Source organism: Nansenia antarctica, assembly GCF_963989245.1.
Source record: "Nansenia antarctica genome assembly, chromosome: 3".
NCBI lineage: Eukaryota > Metazoa > Chordata > Actinopteri > Argentiniformes > Microstomatidae > Nansenia > Nansenia antarctica.
The window spans coordinates 18,543,961-18,560,719 of NC_137688.1; the positions used below are offsets into that span (position 1 = coordinate 18,543,961).

A 16,759-nucleotide genomic window follows, 5' to 3' on the forward strand; every position below is an offset into this window, starting at 1 on the left:
TTGTTGTTTGACATCGCAGAGAAAATGTCGGGCAGAACAATGACACGGCAAGTACTGTTGTTCATCTCGGTCCTCTCTCTCAGTTCAGTGCACGGGCAGGTCAGTTACTCCATTCCCGAGGAAATGGCGAAAGGCTCTTTAGTCGGTAACATAGCGCAGGATTTGGGTTTAGATCTCAAACGACTGAAATCAGGTAAAGCTCGTATCTATACTGGAGACAGCGCAGAATACATCGAGCTGAATAAAGAAAGGGGAGTCCTCCTGATCAAAGAGAGAATAGACCGAGAAGCGCTCTGCGGACAGACGACGCCTTGCGCTTTACATTTTCAGGTCACTTTAGAAAACCCGATGGATTTATACCCTGTTACTCTAGAGATCACGGATATAAATGACAATGCTCCCGGTTTTAAAAAGACTGAGCGGCGATTTGAGATAAGCGAGTCTGCTGTAGCTGGATCAAAATTCGTCTTAGAGAAAGCAGTGGATCTAGACATTGGTGTCAATGGCCTTCAAAGCTACTCACTGAAACCCTCTGATAATTTCATTCTGAAATTACATAGTCAGGCTGATGGAAGTAAAAAGGTAGAGATGGTTTTACAGAAGCCTCTCGATCGAGAGAAACAAGAGCAAATATCTTTGTTGTTAACTGCAGTGGATGGAGGCGAGCCCCAGATGTCTGGAACAATGCAGATACATGTTACTGTGTTAGACATAAACGACAATGCTCCGGTTTTTACTAAATCAGTTCATAGGGCCACAATAACAGAGAATTCACAAAAAGGCACTGTTATCATGACAGTGAGTGCTTCTGATGCTGACAAGGGCTCAAATGGTGAAGTATTGTATCTAATTTCAAATATGGATAGTGTTTCGGAGATATTTCATATAAATGAAAAAGGTGAGGTGATATTAGACGGCCAAATTGATTATGAAAAAGCCCAACATTACCAAATTGATATAGAAGCAATAGATAATGGTGGTCTGTCGGATTCAAGTAAAATAATCATTGATGTTAGTGACGTAAATGATAATAGCCCTGTTATTAATTTGATTTCCAAATCAGGTTCAATACCAGAGGACTCCATTCCTAACACGGTTATAGCTATGATGAGCGTGAACGATCCAGATTCTGAGACTAACGGTAAAGTCAACTGTGGGATAAATGAAAACATCCCTTTCACCATAAAATCAACAGCAACTGGATTCTATAGACTAGTAACGGATAATGATTTGGACCGTGAGAGAGACTCTGAGTATAACATCAGTGTGACGTGCTCTGATGAGGGAGTGCCCTCGCTCTCCAGCAGCGTCACTCTCACCTTACAGATATCAGATGTGAATGACAACGCGCCTGTCTTTGAGAGGAGCTCATATGAGGCCTACATTATAGAAAACAACACACCAGGCCTCTCTATATTCACAGTGAAAGCCAGAGACGCTGACTGGAAACAGAATGCCCGTGTTTCTTACATACTGGAGGACTCCTCGGTTAACGGAGTGCCCGTCTCCTCATATGTGTCCGTTAGTGCTGATAATGGAGTCATCCATGCAGTGCGCTCTTTTGACTACGAGCAGATCAAGGATTTCCACTTCCGCGTAAAAGCGCAGGATGGAGGCTCCCCTCCACTCAGTAGCAATGTGTCTGTGAAAATAATGATCCAGGACCAGAACGACAACGCGCCTCAGGTTCTGTACCCAGTCCAGACTGGCGGCTCTCTGGTGGCTGAAATGGTGCCTCGTTCAGCAGAGGTGGGCTATCTTGTTACTAAAGTGGTGGCTGTTGATGTGGACTCGGGACAGAATGCCTGGCTCTCCTATAAACTGCAGAAAGCGACAGACAGGGCGCTGTTTGAAGTGGGTTTACAGAATGGGGAAATAAGAACTATACGCCAAGTCACTGATAAAGATGCTGTGAAACAAAGGCTCACTGTTGTCGTGGAGGACAACGGGCAGCCCTCTCGTTCAGCTACAGTCAATGTTAACGTGGCGGTGGCGGACAGCTTCCCTGAAGTGCTCTCGGAGTTCACTGACTTTACGCACGACAAGGAGTACAATGACAACCTGACTTTTTTCTTAGTCTTGGCCTTGGCTGTAGTTTCATTTCTGTTCATCACGTGTTTAGTGGTGATTATATCAGTGAAAATATACAGATGGAGACAGTCTCGCATCCTCCATCATTCCAATCTCCCGGTAATTCCATACTATCCACCGCGTTATGCAGACACTTTCGGGACAGGAACTTTACAGCACGTGTACAATTACGAGGTGTGCAGGACGACTGACTCAAGAAAGAGTGACTGTAAGCTCGCCAGACCCGGTACTCAGAGCGTACTGATAGTGGACCCCAGTACAGGGACGATGCAGCGGATGCAGAGTGAAAAGAACATCCTGGATGAACTGGACTCTCCTCTCGAGGTTGGTCGGAATTAAATTGTAACTGAGGGTTTACGTCTGACTGCTTGAAAACCTTAGAATATTTGGCTGAAGGAATAAAATAGTTGTAATTTGTGTAGTCCTTTCAGCACCAGTGATGCGGACAGCGGCACATTTCATTATGCTCCTGTGCACCTTTCATTATAATTCTGTATTATACTAATACGTTAATGCATTGTGAAGCGAATAAAGTGTTCAGCTGTTAGGCTTTCATGTTTATCAGTGAGTTAGTATAGCCTACTTTTCAACAATAACTATTCAACTCTATTTGCGCTATAGTAATATCAACCTATTCGATCATTGGTGACATAAATTCAACTTAAATTATTTTCTGTGAGTAATTACTGTGATGTTTAGTTACATTTGTGACGCTACTAATGACTTGTTATCTCTGAGTTTGTATCTCTCTGTGTAAAGATTAGCGTATGTGTTTGACTTCCTAAAACACAATCGGTCTTCACCGTCAGTATAGGAATGACATTGCTTTAATCCCTATGAGACTGGTCAAATTAAATATGAGAAGCTCACAGGATCCATTATTTCTTGCAACAATAATGAACCTGAAACTAGCATGGCTGACCTCAAATACAAGATTGTTGATATTCAAATGGTGTCATTTATTAGTTGAATGAACATGACCTGATTGGAATTATGCGAGTGTATTACATTAAGGCATGTTGTGTAGTTCATTTCAACGAACTCATAGGGCCGCTGTTGGTCAGTGTGTTGAAGTTGTAGAGCATATTTGCAGCAGTACTTCCCCCATCATCTCGATATTGTAGACAGAGAAAGAGACGCACGCAGATCGCACAGTCCGGGTTACCGAGAACACTGCATGGATACTTGGGGCTGGACATTTTTTGTTCGGGTTGTGGATTGTAAACTAATGTTTCATTGGTGTTTTGTTCTGTCTGCAAACTGAAAGGATATTAACGACTGATTTACGGATTATAACGTGTTTGTTGCTTGACATCGCAGAGAAAATGTCGGACAGAACAATGACACGGCAAGTACTGTTGTTCATCTCGGTCCTCCTCTCTCTCAGTTCAGTGCACGGGCAGGTCAGTTACTCCATTCCCGAGGAAATGGCGAAAGGCTCTTTAGTCGGTAACATAGCGCAGGATTTGGGTTTAGATCTAAAAAGACTGAAATCAGGTAAAGCTCGTATCTATACTGGAGACAGCGCAGAATACATCGAGCTGAATAAAGAAAGGGGAGTCCTCCTGATCAAAGAGAGAATAGACCGAGAAGCGCTTTGCGGACAGACGACGCCTTGTGCGTTACATTTCCAAATCATTCTGGAAAACCCGATGGAATTTTACAGTATCACTGTTGAGGTAACTGATGTAAACGATAATGCTCCCGTTTTCAAAAAGAACGAAATGAAATTCAGAATCAGCGAGTCGGCCGTCACAGGTGCAAAGTTTGTGTTAGAGAGGGCGATGGATCTGGATGTTGGTGTCAACGGCCTCCAAAGCTATTCACTGAAACCAACCGACAATTTCATCCTTAAATTAAAAAATCAGCCTGATGGTGCAAAAACAGTAGAGATGGTTTTACAGAAACCTCTAGATCGAGAAAAGCAGGATCATTTATCTTTAGTACTGACTGCAATAGATGGAGGCGAGCCGCAGCTATCTGGAACTGTGCAAATTCATATTACTCTTCTTGACGCCAACGACAATGCGCCTGTTTTTACGCAGGACATTTATAAGGCAATCATAAGAGAGAACTCACCTAAAGGTACAGTTGTAATCTCTGTCAGTGCATCTGATTCTGATCAAGGTTCTAATGGTAAAATAACATATTCGATATCGAATTCACTCGATGATGTCCCTGAATTATATGAAATAAACGAGGAGAGCGGTGAAGTGAGATTGATAGGTAATATTGACTACGAAAAGTCACGACAATATCAAATACATGTACAAGCTAGTGATGATGGTGGATTGACCGATTCATGCAAAATAATTGTCGAAGTCGTTGATTCAAATGACAACATACCTGCTATTAATGTGATGTCTAAGTCTAGTGTTATATCCGAAGACACGAAACCTGCAACGGTAGTGACTATGATCAATATTCAAGATCCAGACTCCGGTGAAAATGGCAAGGTGCAGTGCTCAATTAACGATAATATCCCATTTACAATTAAATCTACGTCGAATAACTTCTTTAGTTTGTTAACAGACAGTGATTTGGACCGAGAGAGAGACACTGAGTATAACATCAGTGTGACGTGCTCTGATGAGGGAGTGCCCTCGCTCTCCAGCAGCGTCACTCTCACCTTACAGATATCAGATGTGAATGACAACGCGCCTGTCTTTGAGAGGAGCTCATATGAGGCCTACATTATAGAAAACAACACACCGGGCCTCTCTATATTCACAGTGAAATCCAGAGACGCTGACTGGAACCAGAATGCCCGTGTTTCTTACATACTGGAGGACTCCTCGGTTAACGGAGTGTCCGTCTCCTCATATGTGTCCGTTAGTGCTGATAGTGGAGTCATCCATGCAGTGCGCTCTTTTGACTACGAGCAGATCAAGGATTTCCACTTCCGCGTAAAAGCGCAGGATGGAGGCTCCCCTCCACTCAGTAGCAATGTGACTGTGAAAATAATTATCCAGGACCAGAACGATAACACACCTCAGGTTCTGTACCCAGTCCAGACTGGCGGCTTTCTGGTGGCTGAAATGGTGCCTCGTTCAGCAGATGTGGGCTATCTTGTCACTAAAGTGGTGGCTGTTGATGTGGACTCTGGACAGAATGCCTGGCTCTCGTATAAACTGCAGAAAGCGACAGACAGGGCGCTGTTTAAAGTGGGCTTACAGAACGGGGAAATAAGAACTATACGCCAAGTCACTGATAAAGATGCTGTGAAACAAAGGCTCACTGTTGTAGTGGAGGACAACGGACAGCCCTCTCGTTCAGCTACAGTCAATGTTAACGTGGCGGTGGCGGACAGCTTCCCTGAAGTGCTCTCGGAGTTCACTGACTTTACGCACGACAAGGAGTACAATGACAACCTGACTTTTTACTTAGTCTTGGCTTTGGCTGTAGTTTCATTTCTGTTCATCACGTGTTTAGTGGTTATTATATCAGTGAAAATATACAGATGGAGACAGTCTCGCATCCTCTTTCATTCCAATCTCCCGGTTATTCCGTATTATCCACCGCGTTACGCAGACACTTTGGGGACAGGAACTCTACAGCACGTGTACAATTACGAGGTGTGCAGGACGACTGACTCCAGAAAAAGTGACTGTAAGTTCGCCAGGCCCGGTAGTCAGAGTGTACTGATAGTGGACCCCAGTACAGGGACGATGCAGCGGATGCAGAGTGAAAAGAACATCCTGGATGAACCGGACTCTCCACTCGAGGTTGGTCGGAATTACATTGTAACTAAGGGTTTACTTCTGAGTGCTTGGAAATTGTATTCATGAAAACCTCCGAATTTTCGACTAAAGGAATACATGTTGGTGTAGTTTGTGTAACCCTTTGAGCACCAGCGATGTGGACAGAGGCACATTTCATCATGCTCCTCCGCACTTCATTATAATTCTACATTACACTAATACGTTAATGCGTTGTGAAGCGACCAGAGTCCAGCTGTGAGGACTTTAATGTTTATCAGTGAGTTAGTATAGCCTACTCATCAACAATAAATGTTAAACTATTTTGAGTTACCAGCAAAAACAATACATTGCATCTTTGGTGACATAAATTCAACTTAAGTTGTTTTCTGTGGGTAGTTACTGTGATGTTTATTTACATTTGTAATGCTACTAAGGAGTTTTTATCTCTGAGTTTGTATCTCTCTGTATGAAAGTTATCGTATTTGACTTCCTGAAACATAATAGGTTTTTACCGTCAGTAGTGACATTGCTTTAATCAACACGAGACTGGTCAAATTAAATATGAGAAGCTCACAGATCCATTATTTCTTGCAACAATAATGAACCTGAAACTAGCATGGCTGACTTCAAATACAAGATTGTTGATATTCATTCATGTCATTTATTAGTTGAATGAACATGACTTGATTGGAATTATGCGAGTATATTACATTAAGGCATGTTGTGTAGTTCATTTCAATGAACTCATAGGGCCGCTGTTGGTCAGTGAGTTGACGTTTTAGAGCATATTTGCAGCAGTACTTCCCCCATCATCTCGATATTGTAGACAGAGAAAGAGACGCACGCAGATCGCACAGTCCGGGTTACCGAGAACACTGCATGGACACTTGGAGCTGGACATTTTTTGTTCGGGTTGTGGATTGTAAACTAATGTTTCATTGGTGTTTTGTTCTGTCTGCAAACTGAAAGGATATTAACGACTGATTTACGGATTATAGCGTCTTTGTTGTTTGACATCGCAGAGAAAATGTCGGGCAGAACAATGACACGGCAAGTACTGTTGTTCATCTCGGTCCTCTCTCTCAGTTCAGTGCACGGGCAGGTCAGTTACTCCATTCCCGAGGAAATGGCGAAAGGCTCTTTAGTCGGTAACATAGCGCAGGATTTGGGTTTAGATCTCAAAAGACTGAAATCAGGTAAAGCTCGTATCTATACTGGAGACAGCGCAGAATACATCGAGCTGAATAAAGAAAGGGGAGTCCTCCTGATCAAAGAGAGAATAGACCGAGAAGCGCTCTGTGAGCAGACGACGCCTTGTGCTCTGCATTTTCAGATTATTCTAGAGAATCCGATGGAATTTTACAGTATTACAGTAGAGATCACAGATATTAATGATAACCCTCCTACCTTTGAAAAAACCGAAGTCAAATTCAAAATCAGCGAGTCTGCAGTCAGTGGGGCAACATTTGTGTTAGAGAGGGCGATGGATCTTGATGTGGGTATCAATGGCCTCCAAAGTTATGTGCTAAAACCAACCGATAATTTTGCTCTTGAATTGCATAATCAAGCAGATGGACATAAAAATGTAGAGATGGTTTTACAGAAGCCTCTAGACCGAGAGACGCAGGAGCAGGTTTCTCTGGTGTTGACCGTTGTTGATGGAGGCGAGCCGCAGATGTCTGGAACAATGCAGATCCTCATCACCGTATTAGACGTTAATGATAATGCGCCTATTTTTACTCAGCCTACGTATAAAGCTACCGTTATAGAGAATGCTCCTAAAGGTACAGTTGTAACGACAGTCAGTGCATCGGATGCAGATCATGGTTCCAACGGAAAAATAAGATATTCAATCACAAATAATGCCAGGGGAATGTTTGATGTAAATGAGGACAATGGTGATGTTAAATTAATAGGACATATTGATTATGAAAAATCTCGAAATTTTGAGATAAATATACGCGCAAGTGATGATGGTGGACTCACAGGTTCATGTAAAGTTATAGTTGATGTAGTTGACACCAATGATAACAAGCCTAGTATTAATATCATGTCTAAATCTAATGTGATATCCGAAGATGCCAAACCTAATACAGTCGTAACTATGATTAACATTCAAGATCCAGACTCCGGTGAAAATGGCAAAGTCCAATGCTTTATCAACGAAAACATCCCCTTTGTAATGAAAACGACATCAAATAATTTCTTTACTGTAATAACTGATAGTGATTTGGACCGAGAGAGAGACTCTGAGTATAACATCAGTGTGACGTGCTCTGATGAGGGAGTGCCCTCGCTCTCCAGCAGCGTCACTCTCACCTTACAGATATCAGATGTGAATGACAACGCGCCTGTCTTTGAGAGGAGCTCATATGAGGCCTACATTATAGAAAACAACACACCGGGCCTCTCTATATTCACACTGAAAGCCAGAGACGCCGACTGGAACCAGAATGCCCGTGTTTCTTACATACTGGAGGACTCCTCGGTTAACGGAGTGCCCGTCTCCTCATATGTGTCCGTTAGTGCTGATAGTGGAGTCATCCATGCAGTGCGCTCTTTTGACTACGAGCAGATCAAGAATTTCCACTTCCGCGTAAAAGCGCAGGATGGAGGCTCCCCTCCACTCAGTAGCAATGTGACGGTGAAAATAATGATCCAGGACCAGAACGATAACGCACCTCAGGTTCTGTACCCAGTGCAGACTGGCGGCTCTCTGGTGGCTGAAATGGTGCCTCGTTCAGCAGATGTGGGCTATCTTGTCACTAAAGTGGTGGCTGTTGATGTGGACTCTGGACAGAATGCCTGGCTCTCGTATAAACTGCAGAAAGCGACAGACAGGGCGCTGTTTGAAGTCGGCTTACAGAATGGGGAAATAAGAACTATACGTCAAGTCAATGATAAAGATGCTGTGAAACAAAGGCTCACTGTTGTAGTGGAGGACAACGGGCAGCCCTCTCGTTCAGCTACAGTCAATGTTAACGTGGCGGTGGCGGACAGCTTCCCTGAAGTGCTCTCGGAGTTCACTGACTTTACGCACGACAAGGAGTACAATGACAACCTGACTTTTTACTTAGTCTTGGCTTTGGCTGTAGTTTCATTTCTGTTCATGACGTGTTTAGTGGTTATCATATCAGTGAAAATATACAGATGGAGACAGTCTCGCATTCTCTATCATTCCAATCTCCCGGTTATTCCGTATTATCCACCGCGTTACGCAGACACTTTGGGGACAGGAACTCTACAGCATGTGTACAATTACGAGGTGTGCAGGACGACTGACTCCAGAAAAAGTGACTGTAAGTTCGCCAGACCCGGTAGTCAGAGTGTACTGATAGTGGACCCCAGTACAGGGACGATGCAGCGGATGCAGAGTGAAAAGAACATCCTGGATGAACCAGACTCTCCACTTGAGGTTGGTGTGAAAGACACGGGTTTACTTCTGAATGCTTGGAAACTTTTGAATATTCATCTAACTAGAGAAGAAAAAAAAACGTTCAGCACTAGTGGGGTGGACAGCGGCAACTTTTCTTAATAATTCGCCTGTGAGGTTTTAATTTTAATGTTGATGTGTTGTGCATTTTATAAATAGTTCGATGAGTATACAGTATATGAAGCAAAATAAGATTCCAGCTGTAAGGAATTCCATTTCAACCAGTGAAGAAGTACAGCCTACTTTTAATCATAGACTAACTATTCAACTATTTTTTCCCCCGCTAATTTCAATATATTGAATTTGGTTCGTTGATGATATAAATACAACTGAAGTGATTTTGTGTGGGTAATTACTGTGATGCTTTGGTACATTTACAAGGATACTAATGCCCTCTGAATGGTAACTCTCTTTATAACGAGTAGCGTTTTGTACTTCCTAAAACGTCAGTTTTGAAGTAACATTAACATGAGACTGGTCAAATTAGATATGAGAAGCCTATGTAACATTCTACTCTTGCGACAACAATGAACCTGATATTAACATGGCTGACTTCAAATACAAGATTGTTGATATTCAAATTGTGTCATTTATTAGTTGAATGAACATGACTTGATTGGAATTATGCGAGTGTATTACATTAAGGCATGTTGTGTAGTTCATTTCAACGAACTCATAGGGCCGCTGTTGGTCAGTGTGTTGACGTTTTAGAGCATATTTGCAGCAGTACTTCCCCCATCATCTCGATATTGCAGACAGAGAAAGAGACGCACGCAGATCGCACAGTCCGGGTTACCGGGAACACTACTTGGAGCTGGACATTTTTTGTTCGGGTTGTGGATTGTAAACTAATGTTTCATTGGTGTTTTGTTCTGTCTGCAAACTGAAAGGATATTAACGACTGATTAACGGATTATAGCGTCTTTGTTGTTTGACATCGCAGAGAAAATGTCGGACAGAACAATGACACGGCAAGTACTGTTGTTCATCTCGGTCCTCTCTCTCAGTTCAGTGCACGGGCAGGTCAGTTACTCCATTCCCGAGGAAATGGCGAAAGGCTCTTTAGTCGGTAACATAGCGCAGGATTTGGGTTTAGATATCAAAAGACTGAAATCAGGTAAAGCTCGTATCTATACTGGAGACAGCGCAGAATACATCGAGCTGAATAAAGAAAGGGGAGTCCTCCTGATCAAAGAGAGAATAGACCGAGAAGCGCTCTGCGGACAGACGACGCCTTGCGCTCTACACTTGCAGGTCACTTTAGAAAATCCGATGGAATTATACCCAGTAACCATAGAGATTACAGATATTAACGACAATTCTCCCAGTTTTAAAAAGACTGAGCGGCGATTCGAGATAAGCGAGTCAGCAGTCACTGGATCTAAATTCGTATTAGAGAAAGCAGTGGATCTAGACATTGGTGAAAATGGCCTTCAAAGCTATTTACTGAAACCCTCTGATAATTTTATTCTGAAATTACATAGTCAGGCAGATGGGACTAAAAAGGTAGAGATGGTTTTGCAGAAGCCATTAGATCGAGAGAAACAGGAGTTAATATCGTTGTTGTTAACTGCAGTGGATGGAGGCGAGCCTCAGCTATCTGGAACGATGCAGATACATGTTAGTGTGTTAGACGCAAACGACAATGCTCCGGTTTTTACTAAACCTGTTTATAAGGCCACTATTACAGAGAATTCACAAAAAGGCACTGTTATCATGACGGTGAGTGCTTCTGATGCTGACAAGGGCTCAAATGGTGAAGTATCGTATCTAATTTCAAACATGGATAGTGTTTCGGAGATATTTCATATAAATGAAAATGGTGACGTGATATTAGATGGCCAAATTGATTATGAAAAAGCCAAAAATTACCACATTGAAATAGAAGCGATAGATAATGGTGGTCTGTCGGATTCAAGTAAAATAATCATTGATGTTAGTGACGTAAATGACAATAGCCCTGTTATTAATTTGATTTCCAAATCAGGTTCAATACCAGAGGATTCCCGTCCTAACACCGTTATAGCTATGATGAGCGTGAACGACCCAGATTCAGAGACTAACGGTAAAGTCAACTGTGGGATAAATGAAAACATTCCTTTCACTATAAAATCTACATCTAATGGCTTCTATAGTTTAGTAACTGACAGTGATTTGGACCGAGAGAGAGACTCTGAGTATAACATCAGTGTGACGTGCTCTGATGAGGGAGTGCCCTCGCTCTCCAGCAGCGTCACTCTCACCTTACAGATATCAGATGTGAATGACAACGTGCCTGTCTTTGAGAGGAGCTCATATGAGGCCTACATTATAGAAAACAACACACCAGGCCTCTCTATATTCACAGTGAAAGCCAGAGATGCTGACTGGAACCAGAATGCCCGTGTTTCTTACATACTGGAGGACTCCTCGGTTAACGGGGTGACCGTCTCCTCATATGTGTCCGTTAGTGCTGATAGTGGAGTCGTCCATGCAGTGCGCTCTTTTGACTACGAGCAGATCAAGGATTTCCACTTCCGCGTAAAAGTGCAGGATGGAGGCTCACCTCCACTCAGTAGCAATGTGACTGTGAAAATAATGATCCAGGACCAGAACGATAACGCGCCTCAGGTTCTGTACCCAGTCCAGACTGGCGGCTCTCTAGTGGCTGAAATGGTGCCTCGTTCAGCAGATGTGGGCTATCTTGTCACTAAAGTGGTGGCTGTTGACGTGGACTCTGGACAGAATGCCTGGCTCTCGTATAAACTGCAGAAAGCGACAGACAGGGCGTTGTTTGAAGTGGGCTTACAGAATGGGGAAATAAGAACTATACGCCAAGTCACTGATAAAGATGCTGTGAAACAAAGGCTCACTGTTGTAGTGGAGGACAACGGGCAGCCCTCTCGTTCAGCTACAGTCAATGTTAACGTGGCGGTGGCGGACAGCTTCCCTGAAGTGCTCTCGGAGTTCACTGACTTTACGCACGACAAGGAGTACAATGACAACCTGACTTTTTACTTAGTCTTGGCTTTGGCTGTAGTTTCATTTCTGTTCATCACGTGTTTGGTGGTTATTATATCAGTGAAAATATACAGATGGAGACAGTCTCGCATTCTCTATCATTCCAATCTCCCGGTTATTCCGTATTATCCACCACGTTACGCAGACACTTTGGGGACAGGAACTTTACAGCACGTGTACAATTACGAGGTGTGCAGGACGACTGACTCCAGAAAGAGTGACTGTAAGTTCGCCAGACCCAGTAGTCAGAGTGTACTGATAGTGGACCCCAGTACAGGGACGATGCAGCGGATGCAGAGTGAAAAGAACATCCTGGATGAACCAGACTCTCCACTAGAGGTTGGTGTGAAAGACACGGGTTTACTTCTGAATGCTTGGAAACTTTTGAATATTCATCTAACTAGAGAAAAAAAAACGTTCAGCACTAGTGGGGTGGACAGCGGCAACTTTTCTTAATAATTCGCCTGTGAGGTTTTCATTTTAATGTTGATGTGTTGTGCATTTTATAAATAGTTCGATGAGTATATATGAAGCAAAATAAGATTCCAGCTGTAAGGAATTCCATTTCAACCAGTGAAGAAGTACAGCCCAGCCTACTTTTCATCTTAGATTAACTATTCAACTATTTTTTTTCCGCTAATGTCAATATATTGAATTTGGTTCGTTGATGATATAAATACAACTGAAGTGATTTTGTGTGGGTAATTACTGTGATGCTTTGTTACATTTACAAGGATACTAATGCCCTCTCAATGGTATCTCTCTTTATAACGAGTAGCGTTTTTTACTTCCTAAAACGTCCGTTTTGAAGTAACATTAACATGAGACTGGTCAAATTAGATATGAGAAGCCTAACATTCTACTCTTGCGACAACAATGAACCTGATATTAACATGGTTGAGTTGAAATACAACAGTTTTGATATTCAAATTGTGCCATTTATTATCTTAATTAATGCACATTACTTTATTGGAATTATTTGAGTGTGAATGCATTTCGTGTAATTCATTGCAATGAACTCAAAGGGCCGCTGTTGGTCAGTCTGTTGACGTTTTAGAGCATATTTGGAGCAGTACCTCGTCTGTCATCTCGATATTGCAGACAGAGAAAGAGACGCACGCAGAACGCACAGTCCGGGTTACCGAGAACACTGCATGGATAATTTAAGCTGCAAATGTTTTGTTCCCGAGTTGTGGATTGTAGACTAATTTTTAATAGATGTTTTGTTCTGTCTGCAAACTGAGGAAATATTACAGACTGATTTACGGATTATAACGTGTTGTTTGTTTGACATCGCAGAGAAAATGTCGGGCAGAACAATGACACGGCAAGTACTGTTGTTCATCTCGGTCCTCTCTCTCAGTTCAGTGCACGGGCAGGTCAGTTACTCCATTCCCGAGGAAATGGCGAAAGGCTCTTTAGTCGGTAACATAGCGCAAGATTTGGGTTTAGATCTAAAAAGACTGAAATCAGGTAAAGCTCGTATCTATACTGGAGACAGCGCAGAATACATCGAGCTGAATAAAGAAAGGGGAGTCCTCCTGATCAAAGAGAGAATAGACCGAGAAGCGCTCTGCGGACAGACGACGCCTTGTGCTCTGCATTTCCAGATTACTCTAGAAAACCCGATGGAATTATACCCTGTCACTGTAGAGATTACAGATATAAACGACAATGCTCCTACCTTTCAAAAGGCAGAGCGGCGTTTTGAAATAAGCGAGTCAGCTGTCACTGGATCTAAATTCATGTTGGAAAAAGCTGTGGATCTAGACATTGGTTTAAATGATCTTCAAAGCTACATACTAAAACCTACAGACAATTTTATTCTAAAATTGCATAGTCAGGCAGATGGAAGTAAAAAAGTAGAGATGGTTTTACAGAAGCCATTAGATCGAGAGAAACAGCAGCATATTTCTTTGTTGTTAACGGCAGTGGATGGAGGCGAGCCTCAGATGTCCGGAACAATGCAGATACATGTTACTGTGTTAGATGTAAACGACAATGCTCCGGTTTTTACTAAACCAGTTTACAAGGCAACTATAACAGAGAATTCACAAAAGGGGACATGTGTCACAACGGTTAGTGCCTCTGATGCAGATAAAGGTTCAAATGGTGAGGTTTCTTATGTTATTGCCAATACCATGGATAGTCTTTCGAAAATGTTTCACATAAATGAAAATGGTGATGTTATATTGGACGGTGAAATCGATTATGAAAAAGCCAAAAATTACCAAATTGATATAGAAGCGATAGATAATGGTGGTCTGTCGGATTCAAGTAAAATAATAATTGATGTTAGTGACGTAAATGATAATAGCCCTGTTATTAATTTGATTTCCAAATCAGGTTCAATACCAGAGGATTCCCGTCCTAACACGGTTATAGTTATGATGAGCGTGAACGACCCAGATTCTGAGACTAACGGTAAAGTCAACTGTGGGATAAATGAAAACATCCCCTTCACTATAAAATCTACATCTAATGGCTTCTATAGTTTAGTAACAGATAGTGATTTGGACCGAGAGAGAGACTCTGAGTATAATATCAGTGTGACGTGCTCTGATGAGGGAGTGCCCTCTCTCTCCAGCAGCGTCACTCTCACCTTACAGATATCAGATGTGAATGACAACGCGCCTGTCTTTGAGAGGAGCTCATATGAGGCCTACATTATAGAAAACAACACACCGGGCCTCTCTATATTCACAGTGAAAGCCAGAGACGCCGACTGGAACCAGAATGCCCGTGTTTCTTACATACTGGAGGACTCCTCGGTTAACGGAGTGCCCGTCTCCTCATATGTGTCCGTTAGTGCTGATAGTGGAGTCATCCATGCAGTGCGCTCTTTTGACTACGAGCAGATCAAGGATTTCCACTTCCGCGTAAAAGCGCAGGATGGAGGCTCCCCTCCACTCAGTAGTAATGTGACTGTGAAAATAATGATCCAGGACCAGAACGATAACGCACCTCAGGTTCTGTACCCAGTCCAGACTGGCGGCTCTCTGGTGGCTGAAATGGTGCCTCGTTCAGCAGATGTGGGCTATCTTGTCACTAAAGTGGTGGCTGTTGACGTGGACTCTGGACAGAATGCCTGGCTCTCGTATAAACTGCAGAAAGCGACAGACAGGGCGCTGTTTGAAGTGGGCTTACAGAACGGGGAAATAAGAACTATACGCCAAGTCACTGATAAAGATGCAGTGAAACAAAGGCTCACTGTTGTAGTGGAGGACAACGGGCAGCCCTCTCGTTCAGCTACAGTCAATGTTAACGTGGCGGTGGCGGACAGCTTCCCTGAAGTGCTCTCGGAGTTCACTGACTTTACGCACGACAAGGAGTACAATGACAACCTGACTTTTTACTTAGTCTTGGCTTTGGCTGTGGTTTCATTTCTGTTCATCACGTGTTTAGTGGTTATTATATCAGTGAAAATATACAGATGGAGACAGTCTCGCATCCTCTATCATTCCAATCTCCCGGTTATTCCGTATTATCCACCGCGTTACGCAGACACTTTGGGGACAGGAACTCTACAGCACGTGTACAATTACGAGGTGTGCAGGACGACTGACTCCAGAAAAAGTGACTGTAAGTTCGCCAGACCCGGTAGTCAGAGTGTACTGATAGTGGACCCCAGTACAGGGACGATGCAGCGGATGCAGAGTGAAAAGAACATCCTGGATGAACCAGACTCTCCACTAGAGGTTTGTTCAACCGTGGATTTACTTCTGAATGCTTTTGAAACGTTTGAATGTTCGTCTAACGGAGAGAAAAAACGTTGGTTGGAATAAGGTTGTTTGGTGACATAAATTCAACTGAAGTTGTTTTGTTTAATAATTTCTTAGCTACATTTACAAGGCTACTGAGTCTCTCTGCTTAATGAGTAGCGTATTTGTTTGACTAAACGCAATTGGCCTCTGCCGTAAATGTAGTACTGGTATTACTTGATGAGGAAGATTTAATTTTGGTTCGATTTGCCATTTTTGCCTCTTAAATAGGACAATCTTTTTTAATTTAAATTGTAAACAACGTCATCACTGTCATTTCTCCAGATTTGTTTTCCTAGCTTGCTTTACTCCAAGACTCTGATTCACATGATTTTACAACAAACCTTCATGATAAAACATCGTACAGTGTATTGCATTGTCAGTCTTACTATAATGTTTATGATGCGCATGTATTTGCGTATATGTTTGGGAATATTATCTAATAGCTTTTGTATGTTTTAGACATTTCTTTGCATGTGCAGTTTAGTCTACTGAACTCAGTGGGCCACTGTTGGTCAGTGTGTTGCAGTTGTAGAGCAGATTTGCAGCAGTACCTCCCCCATCTTCTCGATATATTAGACAGAGAAAGAAATGCACGCAGAGCGCACAATCCAGGAATTACAGAGCACACTGCACGGATACTTCGAGCTGCAATTCTTTTGTTTCCGAATTGTGGATTGTGGACCAATTTTCCTCTGATGTTTTACTGACAAGTAACGGAATGGTACAGACTTATGGATGCTAAAGTGTTTTGCTTTCATATTGCAGAGAAA

General features: G+C 42.6%; 5 protein-coding genes across 5 annotated transcripts; all 5 read left to right on the forward strand.

Moving 5' to 3' along the window:
• Nucleotides 1-24: 24 nt before the first annotated feature.
• LOC308152217 (protocadherin beta-16-like) lies at nt 25-2,430 on the forward strand (the record flags this gene model as incomplete). Its single annotated transcript, XM_080525141.1, has 1 exon — nt 25-2,430. The coding sequence occupies one exon, from the start codon at nt 25-27 to the stop codon at nt 2,428-2,430; it is 2,406 nt and encodes an 801-aa protein (XP_080381267.1).
• A 986-nt stretch (nt 2,431-3,416) lies between these two features.
• Nucleotides 3,417-5,879, forward strand: LOC308153840 (protocadherin beta-16-like; the record flags this gene model as incomplete). The annotated part of the gene is made up of 1 exon (XM_080527024.1): nt 3,417-5,879. One exon carries the CDS (start codon nt 3,417-3,419, stop codon nt 5,877-5,879), a length of 2,463 nt encoding a protein of 820 aa, XP_080383150.1.
• A 940-nt stretch (nt 5,880-6,819) lies between these two features.
• LOC308153841 (protocadherin beta-16-like) lies at nt 6,820-9,392 on the forward strand (the record flags this gene model as incomplete). The annotated part of the gene is made up of 2 exons (XM_080527025.1): nt 6,820-9,211; nt 9,385-9,392. The coding sequence occupies 2 exons, from the start codon at nt 6,820-6,822 to the stop codon at nt 9,390-9,392; spliced, it is 2,400 nt and encodes a 799-aa protein (XP_080383151.1).
• Nucleotides 9,393-10,173: 781 nt separating this feature from the next.
• LOC308153842 (protocadherin beta-16-like) lies at nt 10,174-12,681 on the forward strand (the record flags this gene model as incomplete). Its single annotated transcript, XM_080527026.1, has 1 exon — nt 10,174-12,681. The coding sequence occupies one exon, from the start codon at nt 10,174-10,176 to the stop codon at nt 12,679-12,681; it is 2,508 nt and encodes an 835-aa protein (XP_080383152.1).
• An 848-nt stretch (nt 12,682-13,529) lies between these two features.
• Nucleotides 13,530-16,010, forward strand: LOC308153843 (protocadherin beta-16-like; the record flags this gene model as incomplete). Its single annotated transcript, XM_080527027.1, has 1 exon — nt 13,530-16,010. One exon carries the CDS (start codon nt 13,530-13,532, stop codon nt 16,008-16,010), a length of 2,481 nt encoding a protein of 826 aa, XP_080383153.1.
• Nucleotides 16,011-16,759: the final 749 nt, after the last annotated feature.